Here is a 15,148-nt window from a genome sequence, read left to right on the forward strand (position 1 = left end):
GAAAACTGTTTTCTTGGTTTCTTCCCCCCTCTTTTTTCTTGTTAGGGAAAAACACACACTGTAAGATCCTTTTTTACTTTTGCAGCATAAAAGGAAACGAAGCTCAGAAAGTCTCCCATAATAAAGGTTTGAGAAAGAACTCTCTCAAGAGTGGATATCGTCTTCAGAGATATCTGAAAGAAGCAGGAAGCAGTTCAGTCTGGCACCTGGTACTCTTTGGGAAAACAAAAAAGGGAAGCAGGTTGCAGTACTGCTCTCTTCTCGTAGAAAACTGCAAGTGTTTGTGGCATGGTCCATTGTCCAAGAGTATAAGAAAAGAAGAAAGTTGGCTGTTTCTGTAGCTAAAACACAGTTTCTCTGATGAGATCCAGGATTATCTCCACTGTCTCTGCAGGACGAGACTGATGAAGACGATGAGCAACGTCTGCAGTGACTGGCCAGGCTGCGCGGCTGAAGCCTCCACCTCTCTTCTGTCAGAATCGACTGGCGGAGCTTCAGTGGTGATGAAATCGAACTCAGTGGGACAGATGTCGTCCGTACAGCCGCTTCCGCTGCCCGAGCCGCTGGTTTCATCACCTGGCACAAAGGAGAGAGAGTAACAACACGAGGGCCACGGGTGACAGTGTTCGTCCCTTTTCTCCATTCCCCTTCCACCTGGCACCGTGGTGGGGATGACACCTTGGGAACAGGAGAGTGGCGGTGGTGCTATTTTTCATTCAGTAAAGCATCCAAAGGAAAACCACCATGATTCTATTAGGTGCTCAAATGCCCTTCTGAAAAAGGAGTGGTCTGCTGACATTACAGAAAGCTCTCAGTGTCTTGATGCATTTGACATGAACACAAGCAAGAGAAGCAAAACTGGAATTTCATGGGACAGAAAAAGACTTTTTTTATGTTGCCAGCAGCACAGAGCACAGAGACCAAAGAAAGCTATTCTAAGGGAAGAGGTTTATAAATGTGTTTCAAAAATATACTTATTTAATGACTTCTTACTTGTATCCTGGAAGTTGACATCATTTCCATTATATGCGTTCTTCAGTTTGTTAGTCATGACACGTAAAGCCATAATTTGTTGTCGAATGAAGGTGTCTGGCCTTGTGATGTCCACATCTACTTCCGGATTGTTGATCTGGTTGGTCAAGCCATCGTTCATAATCTCAGGCAAATATCTATATAGCAGGATGAATGATTAGTTTAAAATGTAATAAGTTTCAGAAATAAAAGACTACAGTAAATGCCACGCTAAGCAATTTTACACTGATAACAATTACACAGTTCTTAAACAGCTCCAGTGAAACCATTTTAAAAATATGGTTTTTAATTTTACAAACACAAAAGGGTCTTTTCAGTAGCTTAGCTGCATGGAGAGCAGAAAGGATTTAAGCTCTTCAACCTCCTAACTCTCTACATACGCCCCAGCAAGTGCACTGGCTCTATGAACCATGGAAGAGGTTCACTAGCCAGCAGTAAGTCACTGCATGTTCAGATCCTCTACTAATAGGAATGATTGCACACTAAATTAAACATCTAACAGTGCATTCCTCTGTTTTTATTTATTTCTCTTTAAAAATTATGGACTCTTTTGTTATAGTTAGTTTAGAAGGCTATCTTGAGGCATTATGACTCTCCTTGTTTAAAGGAAGCACTTATTTAATTTTCTTCTCCAGTTCTTCCTTGCATCCCTTTTTTGGCCACTGTGAACAACATCTCCAGCCCATCTGACATCCAGGCCCATAAACAGCGTTGTGAGTTTACCAGACTCCAGTGTTCTCTTTGATTTGGTCCTTATTCCTTACAAACAGGCTATACTTGCATCTCCCATGTGCTTTGTGCATAACATATTTAAGGTACGACATTTCCTATCCATCCATACGTCTGATTTTTTTCATTCAGGCTCTTAGCTTATAATTTCTTCATTACTGCAGCATTACCTTCTCTGACCTTGGCAAAGGAGGCTACTCACAGGCAGCAAGCGTGCTTTCGCGGGTATCTCTCCCCTACAAAAATCAGCCCATGCCTCCGATCATCCTGTGGTAAAAGTCTTCACCACCTTTTGATAAATACACACTTTGTCCCCTGCTGCTCCTTGTTCTTAGGAAACTCTCCTATGTACCTCTGCAAAACTACCTTTTTTCCTGCTTTGAATTTCTGTTAAAAATTATCTATGCATTTTACAGCTGCTAGTCTGATAAAGGGCTGACATTATTTCTCTGTGCTGGCACGGTATCCCCAGAAAATAGTGTATCACTGCTTCCCTGTTCTCCCTCATCTGTATTTACCTACTGTCTTTTTCTCATATTTAGACTGCAGGGGATCTGGGGAGATCTACCCTTTGTTCATGTTCTTTGTCAGGATGTGATCTATTTCGTAATTAGTTTGCATACCAGGCTATCCTACTGATGTTTGTGGAACTCCTCGTGTGGGTATGTGCTCAGGCAGTAATGACAGCACAGTCTAGCTTACTAATGGTGCCTGGTACCAAATATAGTTTAAGAGTATTTTACTTCACTCTCACTTGTGCCAGCCTGATTCTCGATCAACATTCACATTTGGCGCTGGTGCCAGTGTTATGTTCATATTGGTCTAGAAAATAAATATATCCCTTAAGAATAAACATGAAAGCAAGGGAGAAGAAAGGACTTTCTCTGCTGAAGTCATGGTTAAGGAAAGACAAGTTTTGTATTGCTTCTGGAAGTTCACAAAATGATGACTGCTTTGCTGCAACAGGGAAGAGTTTAGGCTCATTGTAACAGGTACTTGCTTTGCAAGATGAGACTCATTTGTCATCAGTGGCCTTTGAAAGATTACATGAGAATAATCCTGGGGGAGTGTGAACACATAAGAACAAAACATGGGTGCCAAAAATATCCAGCCTCAAACTGAAAGTCCTGTTGTTTCACTAGTACCATAACAAGAAATAACAATACTGTAGGGACCCCATCCAGGCTCCTGTGGTACAGGCTTAACTACAGTGAGAATACAGATCCACCTCCCCTAGTACAGAGGACTGCAGACCACAGTGTCATGAATCACCAAAGATAGAAATTGGAAATAATTCTGCAGAGCTGCCTGGAGGCAGCAGGACAGAGACCTTGGCGTGCAGGGAAGCTTTGGGCTGTAAGGGAACAGCACCTCCATCTGTCACACGTCTCTACAAATGAAATGGCTGCTGTAGATAAATTACTCAGCCTAGAAGTAAATCAGCGATTTCAAGGTGCAGTTGATTAAAAAAAGTGGGAATGCAAGAATTGCTCTACTGGCTCAGAGAGGATGTCCATCTTGCCTGGTATCTTGTCCGCGACAATGGCCATATCTGTTAGCAGTTAGAAGTGATTTGAAGTCGCTGAGCGTTCCTGTGGATTGCTTTCCTCGTTTATGAAGGGTTAGCTGCTCTTTATTGCAAGCCATCCATGAGAAGCTGTGGCTAGCTCTGAACAGCAGTTCACAGCCTTTCTTTGGCCGATTTATGTTTGATTTCCTCTTGTCTTATCGTCAATAATAAAAGAAGAATGTACTGACTTCTTAGTAAGCTTTTCATACGGAGAGATTATGAGTTAGTTTGGAGATTTAAATAAGATAGAGAGTGCTCTGGAGTGTGCTGTTTACTGAGGTTCATATTCTGCCCTGCTATCAGCGTGGATCTGGTGTTCTTCTGAAGACCACCTAACTTTAAATGAGCCAGTTTGTTTAGTTGTAGGAAGTGATTTAGTCAAGCTGTCTCACCCTGCCTAGTATCTGTTGATCTCCAAAGGATTCCTGACATGGAGGAGTTGACGTCTCAGGAGAACGGTCCTCACCGTTCTTACTTGTCTCATTTCACCTAGATGTGTAAGGAAGCCATACTGGGTCACAAGAAATCCATTACCTTACGATTGCCTAAAGATTAGGTGGATGCTTAAATTCCCAGGCTAATAAGCCTCTTGGCATATAGGGCATAAGAGCAAAAGAATTAGAGAGGCTGAGGATTTTAGGTTTATACAGTATATAAAACCAAAACTTGTATATCTAAATGCAAGTGGCTGCATATGAGCAGAGTTCCACTCTCACCTGATCTAGTCAACACAAGATCTAGTCAAAACTAGTCAGAAATTTATTTGTTAATGGAGCGGGGACAGCTGCTGGAGACCTGCTTGCCTTTGGCCAGATGACTAGTTCATTAGATTTCATCTGCTGGGATTTAGTTTGCACAAACATAGACATCTGGTGCCATTTGAATGCTCTTGGTTATTCCTCGTCTTCTTGTTACTAGCCCTGAAAGGTGCGGCTTTCCCATCCTCTAAGTCCTGCATCATCTCTACAGGCTTGACGGGGAGATCTTGGGCATCTAAAATTATATTAGGTGTCTTTCTTTAGGCAGCTGAATAGAATCTTGAGTGCCACTTTAGCCACCGGGGGACATACTGCTCAGTGTCCTGCTGCCACTTCAGTAGGGTTTGAACATTCTGTAGGTGCAGTGTCTTATTTGCCAGCTCCATGAAGGTGTATTGACTATGCAGATCATCTCACATATCAGTAGATAAGCATGTTTAGACTTCTGAAAACTGCCCCATTGAGTACACTGACAGGATACTGGGGCTGTTTTAACATCAGTGATTTTTAAAATGTTCTAGTTCTTGCCCATGCTCTGGTCCAGATGGGACTTAGTGTCCCATCAGACATGCCGAAGAGTCTCAAATGACACTACTCTCACTCAAGCAACACAAATGACTCTGTTTTGTCTCACTTGTAGGCATCTATACTTAAATGCATGAATTTCCATGTCCAAATGTGAAGCTGGATTCTGCCTTCATTACTGAACAAGTTCACCTGCTTCCTCAGGAAAAAAAAAACCAACAAAACAAACAGGCAGAAAAGCGTATATTGAAGTAGATATCTTTGAGTTGTTTTCCTTTCCTGAAAGGATTGGTATAGATGTGGGAACATGAAGCCCAAGGTGCTTTGTGAGTGACAGCCTCTGAGAGGCAGCCCGGCGCATGCTCTGACAAAAGCATTTTGATGTGTGTGGGGTAGGGTTAAGTCACACCAAATAGGAAGCCATGTCTTGGGACCGCTTTTGACAGAAGATTTGTTGCTGGCTGGGCAAAGTTGTTGAACACAGCTGCTTTTGCTGCAGTTCTGTAAGTAGAGACACCCCTGTGAATTTTAAGCTTTGCTGCTGCTTCTACTTTCGTTAATGATCTCTTTGTACGCCTGGCCGTTACAAGAACTGTATGCCCATTATAAGCGAAAAGAAGTGCCAACCTGAATCAGTGTCTGTTCTTTGTATCCTCATAGCGAGAAAAAAAAAAAAGCTTTCTTAGCCCTCTGAGTATAGAGAAGATGAACAATACTGTTTGTTTTCTGCTGTTTGCTCCTTGCTCAGCTATGTCAGGATTTTAGTGTAATTTACATTGTTTTTTAAAATATTAATGCTTTCTGTTCCTCTTAGCCTTTCCACGGTTCTTGCTTGTCTCAGCAGACAATAACAAAGATGTCTTTTGGCACATCATAGTCAAGCACCACACAGCCTATTTAAAACCACTTTTTTTTTTTTTTTTTAAATATCCAGTTAACGTTCCAGAGTGTCTGCTTCCTTTTCAAGTCTAAAAATGACTGATAAATCTTTCAGGTCATTTATGTAAAGGCTGTGGCTATGAAAAAACAGCTCAAAAGGAGAAATCTTCTGTTTTTTTAAAAGACATTTGCCATAAAGGGCAGTGTTCTCCATATTTTGCTGCCGCAGCAGCTGCTTATAGTACGATTGGAGCATCCCACCTAGGCAGTACTGGAGTTTTTCCAGGTGCACAGAATTGTAGGCAATAGAGTACAAAATACAGCACAGGCTTATTCAGGCTGGGCTGGGGCTAGGCAGCCACATCTGGTCCACAAAGATAAGTGCAGTGGAAAATTGGCTTGTTTGGCTAACTAGATCACCTCATCTGATGCTGTTTGCTCAGGAGGTAATCCCTACAGGATATTTTCAGTTTGCTTTTTTATTTTTTTTTCCCTTCCATCTTGGAGAAAAGCTTGAGGAGACAGAAGGAGAGGGAGAAAACAGCTCATCTGCCAGTTGGTTGGAAGAACGAAGTTGAAAAAATAAATCAAAGCCATCAATTAAGTATAAGCACTTTTTGCACTTTTCAAGAAGTGGTTTATCCACGCTTTCAGTAGTGGTGCTGAATGGTTATCTTTGCCTCCAGGTAAAGATAATCTTTGCCTTTGTCCTCCAGGTAAAGGACATTCAACTCATTCTCATTGCAAGCCTTTCTGGGCAGCTATGAGCAGCTTTCCCAGGAAAGGCACTGCTCTGGTAAGTCTTTCTTCCCACCTGAATTTCATCAGGAATTAAAGGCTCTCTGCTGGGGAAGTAGGCACTCACCTGCCTATGGCAGGAGAAGAAGAAAATTTCAGGCCAGCTGAGACTCTATCCTGTGTTTGTTTTGGTGAAACACCTTGTAGTTTTGAGATGGACATTGAAAATTAGTGTTCATTTTCCCTTTTATTTTTTCCCTTTTTTTTCCCCTCTTTATCATTACTGTCTGTCTCATATATAATTCTATTTCTTCTTTATTGTACTCGGAGGAGTGACAGGTTCCTCATGAAAAGCCACGCATGTCTCATCTCTTCCATAGATCACAGCCTTCTGGCGCTCAGACATATTAGTAGGTCTGTAGTGCTGGTGAGCAGGAGCACCAGGATGATAGTGCATGAGCACAATGTCTCACATGGGTTGGTTGAAACAAATTGGCTCAGTTGGTTGGAGCATTTCAAGGTTCTTCTGATCACCAGAGAGGCTGTAGATTTGGTTACTGTTCTCACTCAGTAGAAGTCACTTATTCAAGGGCTAATACCTTGGATTCATTTTTTTAACTCCTAAAGCCTGAATTCCATCATTCCTGGGAAAATCCCTTAATTTCTGGAGCACAGTGAAAAGGTTATTAACCGTTGTTAAGAATTTATCTGCATATAGAGAAGGAGCTAAATTTCTGAAGTTTAGTCTTCATGAGATTTTTTAGATCCTAAACATCTTTAAAAAATCTACCTCTGTGCATCTGGCAGAAGACATTAATTCTTTAAACACAAAATTATCTTCAAGTTCTTTTGTGAATACAGATATGATGAGGAAGTCCTGTTGGGCATCTCTCTAACAAGCACTTTGTCTGAACTAGCTATTACTCTTATTTTTAATATGTGTTTTTTTTTTTTTTTTAAAAAGAGATTCACCCACCTAATAAATGTTTTACCATTCCCACAGCACTTGGTTTCTACCTGATGTGGCCTGATTAAAAACATTCTTTGTACAGGATCAGCAACGAGCCAAGTGCACCCTTCCAGAACGCCAAAAGGATGACTCTGTTACTCCATGATTATCCGCGAATTGGCGACCTTCATTTGGCGACCTGGTGTCACTGTAAATTAATCATGGTAGCAAAGTGATATCTGGGGAGTGCAATAACCACCAGCGACCTTGGTGTAATGCCTCTCTCAGGAGAAAGCCTACCTTTCATTTTCTGTTATCTCAGATTTGTAACTCTTTTGCCCTGTAAAAACAGCATTGGAAGGTGATGCATAAAATGAAACATGAGGTGCAATGTCTATCTGGCAGTCCAAAGTTTCTAAGTCTTTATACTACCACAGGATCTGATCAAAACCCAGCAACAATATCCTTTCCCAACAGCGGCCAACACCATGATGTCTTCTTATTTATAGTATTAATGTCTAGGAAAACAGAAGGTGGCTACGTTTCCTTTTTTCCTATCATGAACTGTTGTAATATTATCTGGAATTCAAACTGCAACTTTTCATATAGCACAGGGGTGCTTATGATGAGTGACACAGTGAACACAAATACATATATGCATATTGGCTGGATTTTGCCAATGCTGAATTAGCATTTATATCAGATACTAATCAGTGTGATCAAGGAAACATTTATGGTTTTTCTTTATGCTGCAGTGGATGTCCTTGTTCACCAGCCAAGAGGTGATTTTCCATCTAAAGATAGTAATTTCCAATAATATTTTCAATATTATTTCATATATAGGCCGTGGCTTTCTATGGTATCTCTCTGATTTATTACTCTTCTCTCCACCTGAAGCATTTATTGAATTCTGTTATTAAGACTATGACTATACATTTGCTTTGTGAAGGGATATGAAATAGAAACTGGACAGAGGAGCAGTGGTTGGGCCTGCTGAGACTGTATTTTCAGGTGATGCTTTGAAGCTGTGATTCCACATCCAGTGAAATATCTGTGTTAAATTAATCAAGGAGATTTATCAGCAGAAGATAGCTTTTCTCAATGGCTCCAGAACATTAATCTCAGAAGGCATCATGAAAATAACCAGGCTTCTCATAAGATAAATACTTGTCATGGTTTGATGTGTGTGGGGGGGGTGGTTCTGGTGGCAAAAGAAGGATGAAGAAACTACCTGCATAAAATGCACCTGCATAACTCCCAACAAATGTGGAAGTTTTGCGAGACCCTTCAGTGCAGGAGCAGAAGACAGCTGAAAAGTATTGACCAGACGTGTTACAAACACTAGAGTTGGTCATGGAAACCAGAAGGGATATTAGCAGTTTTGTTCAACTGCTCTTTTGTAGAAAGGGTAGCATATATCTCTTATTGATGCGTGCACCCTTATGTGACGCATGGCATCCAGCTGGGTCATATCTTACAAAACCCACCGACAAGAAAAGATATTATAAAGGAAGATAAAACCACGTTTTCATTTCTCTCTGCACACTATTCCCTTTTGATGAGTCCTGTAGCAGCCGGACACTCCTCCTAACTGTCTTTCTCAGAGTCTCCAAAGGCTTTCTCTGGATCTGGGACTTAGGAACTGAGCAGTGACCCATGCTTTTAGACAGATTTGTTCATATGCGTCTCAAAGTGGGTTTGGTGGGCTAGCAGCATCCCAAAGGGCCCTCTGGTCTCATCTGTGAAATGAATTCTTTTGAGCATTATGTAGTAAGGCTGGGAGAAAGGGCATGCATTCAGTGCGAAACCACCCCCTGTAAAGTGTGTGCCTTATAAAAATGCTGAGGTGATGGGGTGGGTGTAATCTATTTATCTGTCTGTCCATCCATCCATAAAAAATGACATTTAATAGGTTTTTGAGTTTTTTCCCCTGTTGTCTTACTTTCACTGAGTTTTTATATTCTATGCGCTTGTCTCACTTTTTTAGATTCTTTTTATTCACTTGTTTTTGGTTTTGTTGGGTTTTTTTGTATGTTTGTTTGTGGGTTTTTTTTTTTGTTACCAGTTCATTTTTTTATTCTGGCTTCATTTGTATCATCAGGTAAAAGGAAAATAAAGATTCCAGTCCCTGAGTGCCAGAAAGTATCACTGCTCTCCAGATTCAGCACTCACGAGACACTCCAATCTCTCCTCTCCTCTCCTCCTGTCTCCCCAAAAGACCAGGCTACCGCTGCAGACTTGAAACCTGACTGCCCCTGGTGTGTCCTTGAGCCAATTCCTCTCTCCTTCTCAGCAGCGATAATCGATCCTCTCCTCTATCAGCTGGTGAAGCCACACTGGGACCTTTGGAGACACCTGCTCATCTGCCAGCACTAGCCCTGCCACAGCCAGCGCCAAGCAAACTTCAAAATTAAAACTTACAGAAAACTCATCACCAACACAGGCAGATGACCACAGTACCTCTGATGAAGTAACATAAGGTCAAGCCTTCTACATGAGATAAGTAGGAGTATTACATTTGTTCGCTGCTGGCTATTTTTCATTCCCCATTGTCCCCCAGCAAACAGCCCTGAGCTTTGCCAGCCAATAGTAAATGGAGCCAAAATTCCAATTTCTATTTCATCCTGGTATGGTATCCCGAGAGTGCAATTGCTTCACAAGCTGTCAGTCCCAACACAGGGATGCTAAATGGAGCTAAAGAGCTCTTTGAAATCTCGGTATAAATTATCCTTCTGGAGCTGAACCAACGAACATTTTCTGTGTCCACATGCTGACACGCTGTGCACATTTACCCTGGCTCACGCTTGGGCTTTAACGGTTCCTCGACAGTAAGTAATCATCTCGGCTACAAGCTGCATGTGGGCAATTACTTGTTCTCCCCATTTCCGTTTCACTCTTACAAACAGTGCTGTGAGATGCCCTCGGTTTCGTGATTGCTTCAGGCCGGATGGGGATTTGGACCGAGCGTGGTGGAGAGGGGTCCACCTCACCTCGCCTTGGTGTGGCCGTTCCAGCAGTCCTCCTCAATCGATGGACCAGCTGTCACTCGCTCATCCTTGCAGATTGTGTAGGGTAATGTTGACCAGAACTTTTTAGAGAGCTTTAGCTTTTCTTTAATGTCTGTTACCTGATTAAGAGACAACAGGGAGAGGGAAAACAGGTTAAAAACATCAGTCGTGCTATTGGGTTAAATAATAGGTTGTTTAATTCTGTAATGGTGATGATGGTGAAGGTTAAAAGAGCTGAAGGTGCTAAAACTTAAATTCTTGTATTTACGAGTAATGCACTCAGCATTTGCGTCCGGAGAGTACAAGTAATCAAAGTCACCCTTTTCCACAGGCAAGACATTAATAAAAAGTGTGCTACGTCTTGCTCTTTCTAGTCTCCATTTGTCTAAAGTTTTCTGAATATACATCTTTCTAAGAATTAATGTCTCAGTCTGCTGAATTTAAATTCAGTTAAACAGTGTACATCAGATAAAATGTCTCACCCACCAACTTTGTCATGCCTCAGATAAATATTATATTCAGAGGTTTTAGAAAAATTATGCAGTGCTAAGGTGATGTTGAACTAGTTTATGATGAAAAGACTGAATACCTCGCGGTACATTTGGATCTCAGTAACAGTGAGAAGTCTGTGTATATACATACACACAGAGACTATACTCATCTTTGCTGTTAGGTGTAAATAAATATCTGTAGCTGGATACAGACTTCATGTTCAAGAAATGTTGGGACAGTATCAAAACAGTTTCTTTACATTATAAACTTCTTGAACAATAATTTGATTTGGCATGATTCAGGCAGCAAGCAGGAACAAACTGAATTTCCAGCATCAACTTAATAAATAAATGGCTAAAATGTTATCAGTTCTTGTTTTGCTTTTGGTTTACTAGAGTGGAAAAATCTACAAGAATAGATAGAAAACACAACAAAGGACAGACTACAAAGGATGAATGATGCCACTGTTGTTCTTATGGAAACAGATGCATTTCACATTAAATTGTAATAGGATTTAGGAGAGCTCGTTGAATAGCTTTCAAAGGAAATCGCTGAGCTTTATCCTTTAAAAAACCACAAAATAAAAGCTCTCCATTCTTCCATTCAGCTTTGAGATTGGCTTTTAGGTTGTTGAGGTACAATATTGTACTTGGCTATTTATCTCTTTTATCTTTTGTTCTGAAGACATGATAGCTCTTCGAGCAAATGGCCCACGCTGCTTTGCTGTGCTTAAACTCTGCAGAATGTCACTTCATAAGCCAGGAGATAGAAACAGCCAAGGATGTTATTTCAGAAGCACTGTCCACGTTTTCATCCATAAGAAATAAGTAGGACAATATTTGGCTGCATGAGCTGTTGACGGTGTTCTTGCTGTGACAGACACCTTATAAACCTCCTTCGTGCTCCTTGCCGAGCCCTAGTTGCCTTGTTTTCATATGAGATACTAGCAGCATTTGCAAGCCTTTGAAGTCTCTATAGGAGAACCCTGTCAAGCCAAAAATTAAATTCCAGTTTACAGACTGCAGACAAGCCTTCAGCAGAAGCGGGGTGGTCTCAGGATGCCTGGTCTTTCTGATGTCTTTGGTCCATTGGGCCAGGGTCTTTGGGCAGTCAGCAGCCTCCCCTCTTCCCCTTCCACCCATGCTGGAAGTGAAAACCCCAGGGTACTTACTGGTACAGCTAACCAGCATGAGAAACTCGGTTACACTGCCCGGTGTTCACAAAGAGGTGTGTAAACTCCTGTTAGGCCACAGGGCAGTAAATCAGATAGAGAAATTCTATCTAAAATGCAGGGAGGAGGGTCCATTTTTATAAACCTGGGGAACACGAGAGCCAAGGGGACAGATTTTCTCATTTATTGCCTGTGCCTGCGTAACTACACAAGCAATATGATTGATACCAGTGGTGAGTAATTAGTTTTCAGAGCAGCAACTTTGTCACTATCTGGAAGGTATTTTAAGCTATTCAAAACTCAGATTTTATATGTATGTGAGAGAAAAAAGAAAAACGAGAGAGAATGTGGGGCCTCTCCGGAAGGATATGGGTGACCTGGTTACTGAGGACGTGGAGAAGGCTGAAATATTCAACAACTTTTTTGCCTCAGTCTTCACTGGCAACCACTCGAACCACATCACCCAAATCACAGAGGATGTTAGCTGGGTCTGGGAGAGTGAAGAACCACCCAGGGTAGGAGAAGATCAGGTCCAGGAACACCTAGAGAACCTGAAGGTGCACAAGTCCATGGGACCTGATGAGATACATCCACAGGTCCTGAAGGAACTGGCGGCTGAAGTTGCTAGGCCACTAGCCATCATATTTGAGAGGTCCTGGCAGTCTGGTGAAGTTCCTACAGATTGGAAGAGGGCAAACATAACCCCCATCTTTAAAAAAGGGACCAAGGACAACCCAAGAAACTACAGACCAGTCATCCTTACCTCTGTGCCAGGTAAAATTATGGAACAGATTCTCCTGGTAGCTGTACTAAGGCACATAAAAAATAACCAAGTGGTTGGTGACAGTCAACATGGCTTCACTAGGGGCAAGTTGTGCCTGACTAATTTAGTGGCCTTCTACGACAAAGCTACAGCGCTGGTTGACGTGGGTAAAGCAACGGATGTTGTTTTCCTGGACTTGTGCAAGGCGTTTGACACTGTCCCACATGACATCCTTGTCTCTAAAACAGAGAGACACGGGTTTGACAGATGGACTACTCGGTGGATAAAGAACTGGCTGGATGATCGCAATCAAAGAGTTGTGGTCAATGGCGCAATGTCTACATGGAGACCAGTGTCAAGCGGTGTCCCTCAGGGGTCTGTTCTGGGTCCAGTGCTGTTCAACATCTTTGTCAGTGACATGGATGACGGCACTGAGTGCACCCTCAGTAAGTTTGCTGATGACACCAAGTTGTGTGGTGCCGTGGACTCACTTGAGGGAAGAGATGCCATCCAGAAGGACCTTGATAGGCTTGAGAAATGGGCCAGTGCAAACTGCATGAGCTTCAAAAAGTCAAAATGCAAGCTCCTTCACCTGGGTCGGGCCAATCCTAGGCACAAATACAAACTGGGCAAAGAGTGGGTTGAGAGTAGCCCTGAAGAGAAGGATTTGGGGGTGTTTATAGATGAGAAGCTCAACATGAGCTGGCAGTGCGCTCATGCGGCCCAGAAGGCCAACCGCATCCTGGGATGTATCAAGAGAAGCGTGGTCAGCAGGTTGAGAGACGTAATTCTCCCCCTTTACTCTGCTCTTGTGAGACCCCACCTTGAATACTGCATCCAGTTCTGGTGTCCCCACCATAAGAGAGACATAGATCTGTTGGAGCGTGTTCAGAGGAGGGCCACAAAGATGATCCAGGGGCTGGAGCACCTCTGCTATGAGGACAGGTTGCGGGAGCTGGGATTGTTCAGCCTTGAAAAGAGAAGACTTCGGGGGGACCTAATAGCTGCCTTCCAATACCTGAAGGGAACCTACAGGAAGGCTGGGGAGGGACTTTTTGCAAGTGTCCACTGATAGGACAAGGGGAAATGGGTTTAAATTGAAGGAGAACAGATTTAGATTAGATTTTAGGAAGAAATTCTTCAGTATGAGGGTGGTGAGACTTTGGAATAAATTGCCCAGAGAAGTTGTGGATGCCCCCTCTCTGGAGGTGTTCAAGGCCAAGTTGGACAGAGCCTTGAGTAGCCTGATCTAGTTGAGAGGCATCCCTGCCCATGACAGGGAGGCTGGATTAGATAATCTCTAAGGTGCCTTCCAGCCTATGCCATTCTATTATTCTATGATTCTATGTTTAGAGTCATATTCAAGTTTCTACCATAATCGAATTAGAGATGGTGCTCTAGGACTGCAGACTTCTGTTTTGAACCACGAGTGAGTCAACACTCATTGGAAAGTGATTTCCCCCTGTGGCTCTTGTAAGGGCTGTAATTTGGAGTGCAAATCTTGTATTTTCATAGAAGTCAGCAAAACAATGGAGAGAGGTTCTCACAGCCCACACACTGCACATACTCCCTGAAAATCAAAATGAGGACTCCCATTCCCCATGTCTGAAGATGTTAAATGATGTTTACATACTCTACATGTGTACTGCATATCAACAACAAATCATTAAATTTCCTAACAATAAATATATATATATATATATATTTTTTGCATTTCAGAAGTGCACCTGGCAAAGTAAGATGGCCTTAGTTTATCCAGGATTGTTGGTAAATGACAGCTAATTAAATCTCACAGACATCCCCCTGAAGTGTCATTCTTATTTTAGAGCCTGGAGGGAAAGGAGACATTTACATGACTCACAAAAAGCAGAAATGACTGCAGTTTAGGGAAAAGGTACCATTTGCAGTGCTCTCTAGGTGCCTCCAATTCAGGTGCATTTTAACACTTTTTATCCTTCGCAGATATTTCCCTTCATAGCTATCCCCCCCTCCTCATTGCATGTTTTCATGAGTTTTAAACAACTTGTAGACTCAGATTCAGCCTTCGAAGTTTTGCTCTTTCCTGCTGTGTGACCTGATCCCTGTTAACCCTTTCAGCTTTTGGCAGTGGAGTTTACACGCCTACCTAAACAGTTCCCTGAACCTCACCCTGAAACTCGTTTTCTGGAAGTGCTGTGTGGTTTCTGACGGCCTTGAAAGAGGAATTAGGAAGACCGATTGACTCACCTCCTCTTTCAGGGAGTAGCCTGATGGCCACGTTTGCTTCTGCACGATGAACGTTCGGGCAGGCAACGACTTTGGAGTACTTTTAGTGTAACTTTAAATGCAGAACAGAATTAGATGGTGTAATACCTGCCATGACATGTAAAACTTTTGCCTGTGGGTTTCAGTGGCTTCAGTTGTCAGATCTCCTCAAGCATGTCCACAGAAAGTCTCTTATTAGTCCCCATGGTTACACATGTTCCTCTGTACATTGTTTTGGTCACTGCCAGCATTTAAAAAATATGTAACAGATGTACAGTCCCTTGAAAATG

The 15,148-nt window shown here is 42.3% G+C and overlaps 1 protein-coding gene across 2 annotated transcripts in view; it reads right to left on the reverse strand.

Annotated features, from left to right (window-relative positions):
- Positions 1–373: 373 nt before the first annotated feature.
- GPC6 (glypican 6) overlaps positions 374–15,148 on the reverse strand; it is an 800,550-nt gene continuing 785,775 nt past the window's right edge. For both annotated transcript variants that reach the window (XM_086611390.1, XM_086611383.1), the window contains 3 exons: positions 10,171–10,307; positions 994–1,169; positions 374–576 (listed from right to left, as the gene is read on the reverse strand). In XM_086611390.1, coding sequence (XP_086467516.1) covers positions 374–576; positions 994–1,169; positions 10,171–10,307 — 516 coding nt within the window. The remainder of the gene's footprint in view (positions 577–993; positions 1,170–10,170; positions 10,308–15,148) is intronic.

This window comes from Tauraco erythrolophus, chromosome 1 (genome assembly GCF_009769465.1).
Source record: "Tauraco erythrolophus isolate bTauEry1 chromosome 1, bTauEry1.pri, whole genome shotgun sequence".
In the NCBI taxonomy this organism is placed as follows: domain Eukaryota; kingdom Metazoa; phylum Chordata; class Aves; order Musophagiformes; family Musophagidae; genus Tauraco; species Tauraco erythrolophus.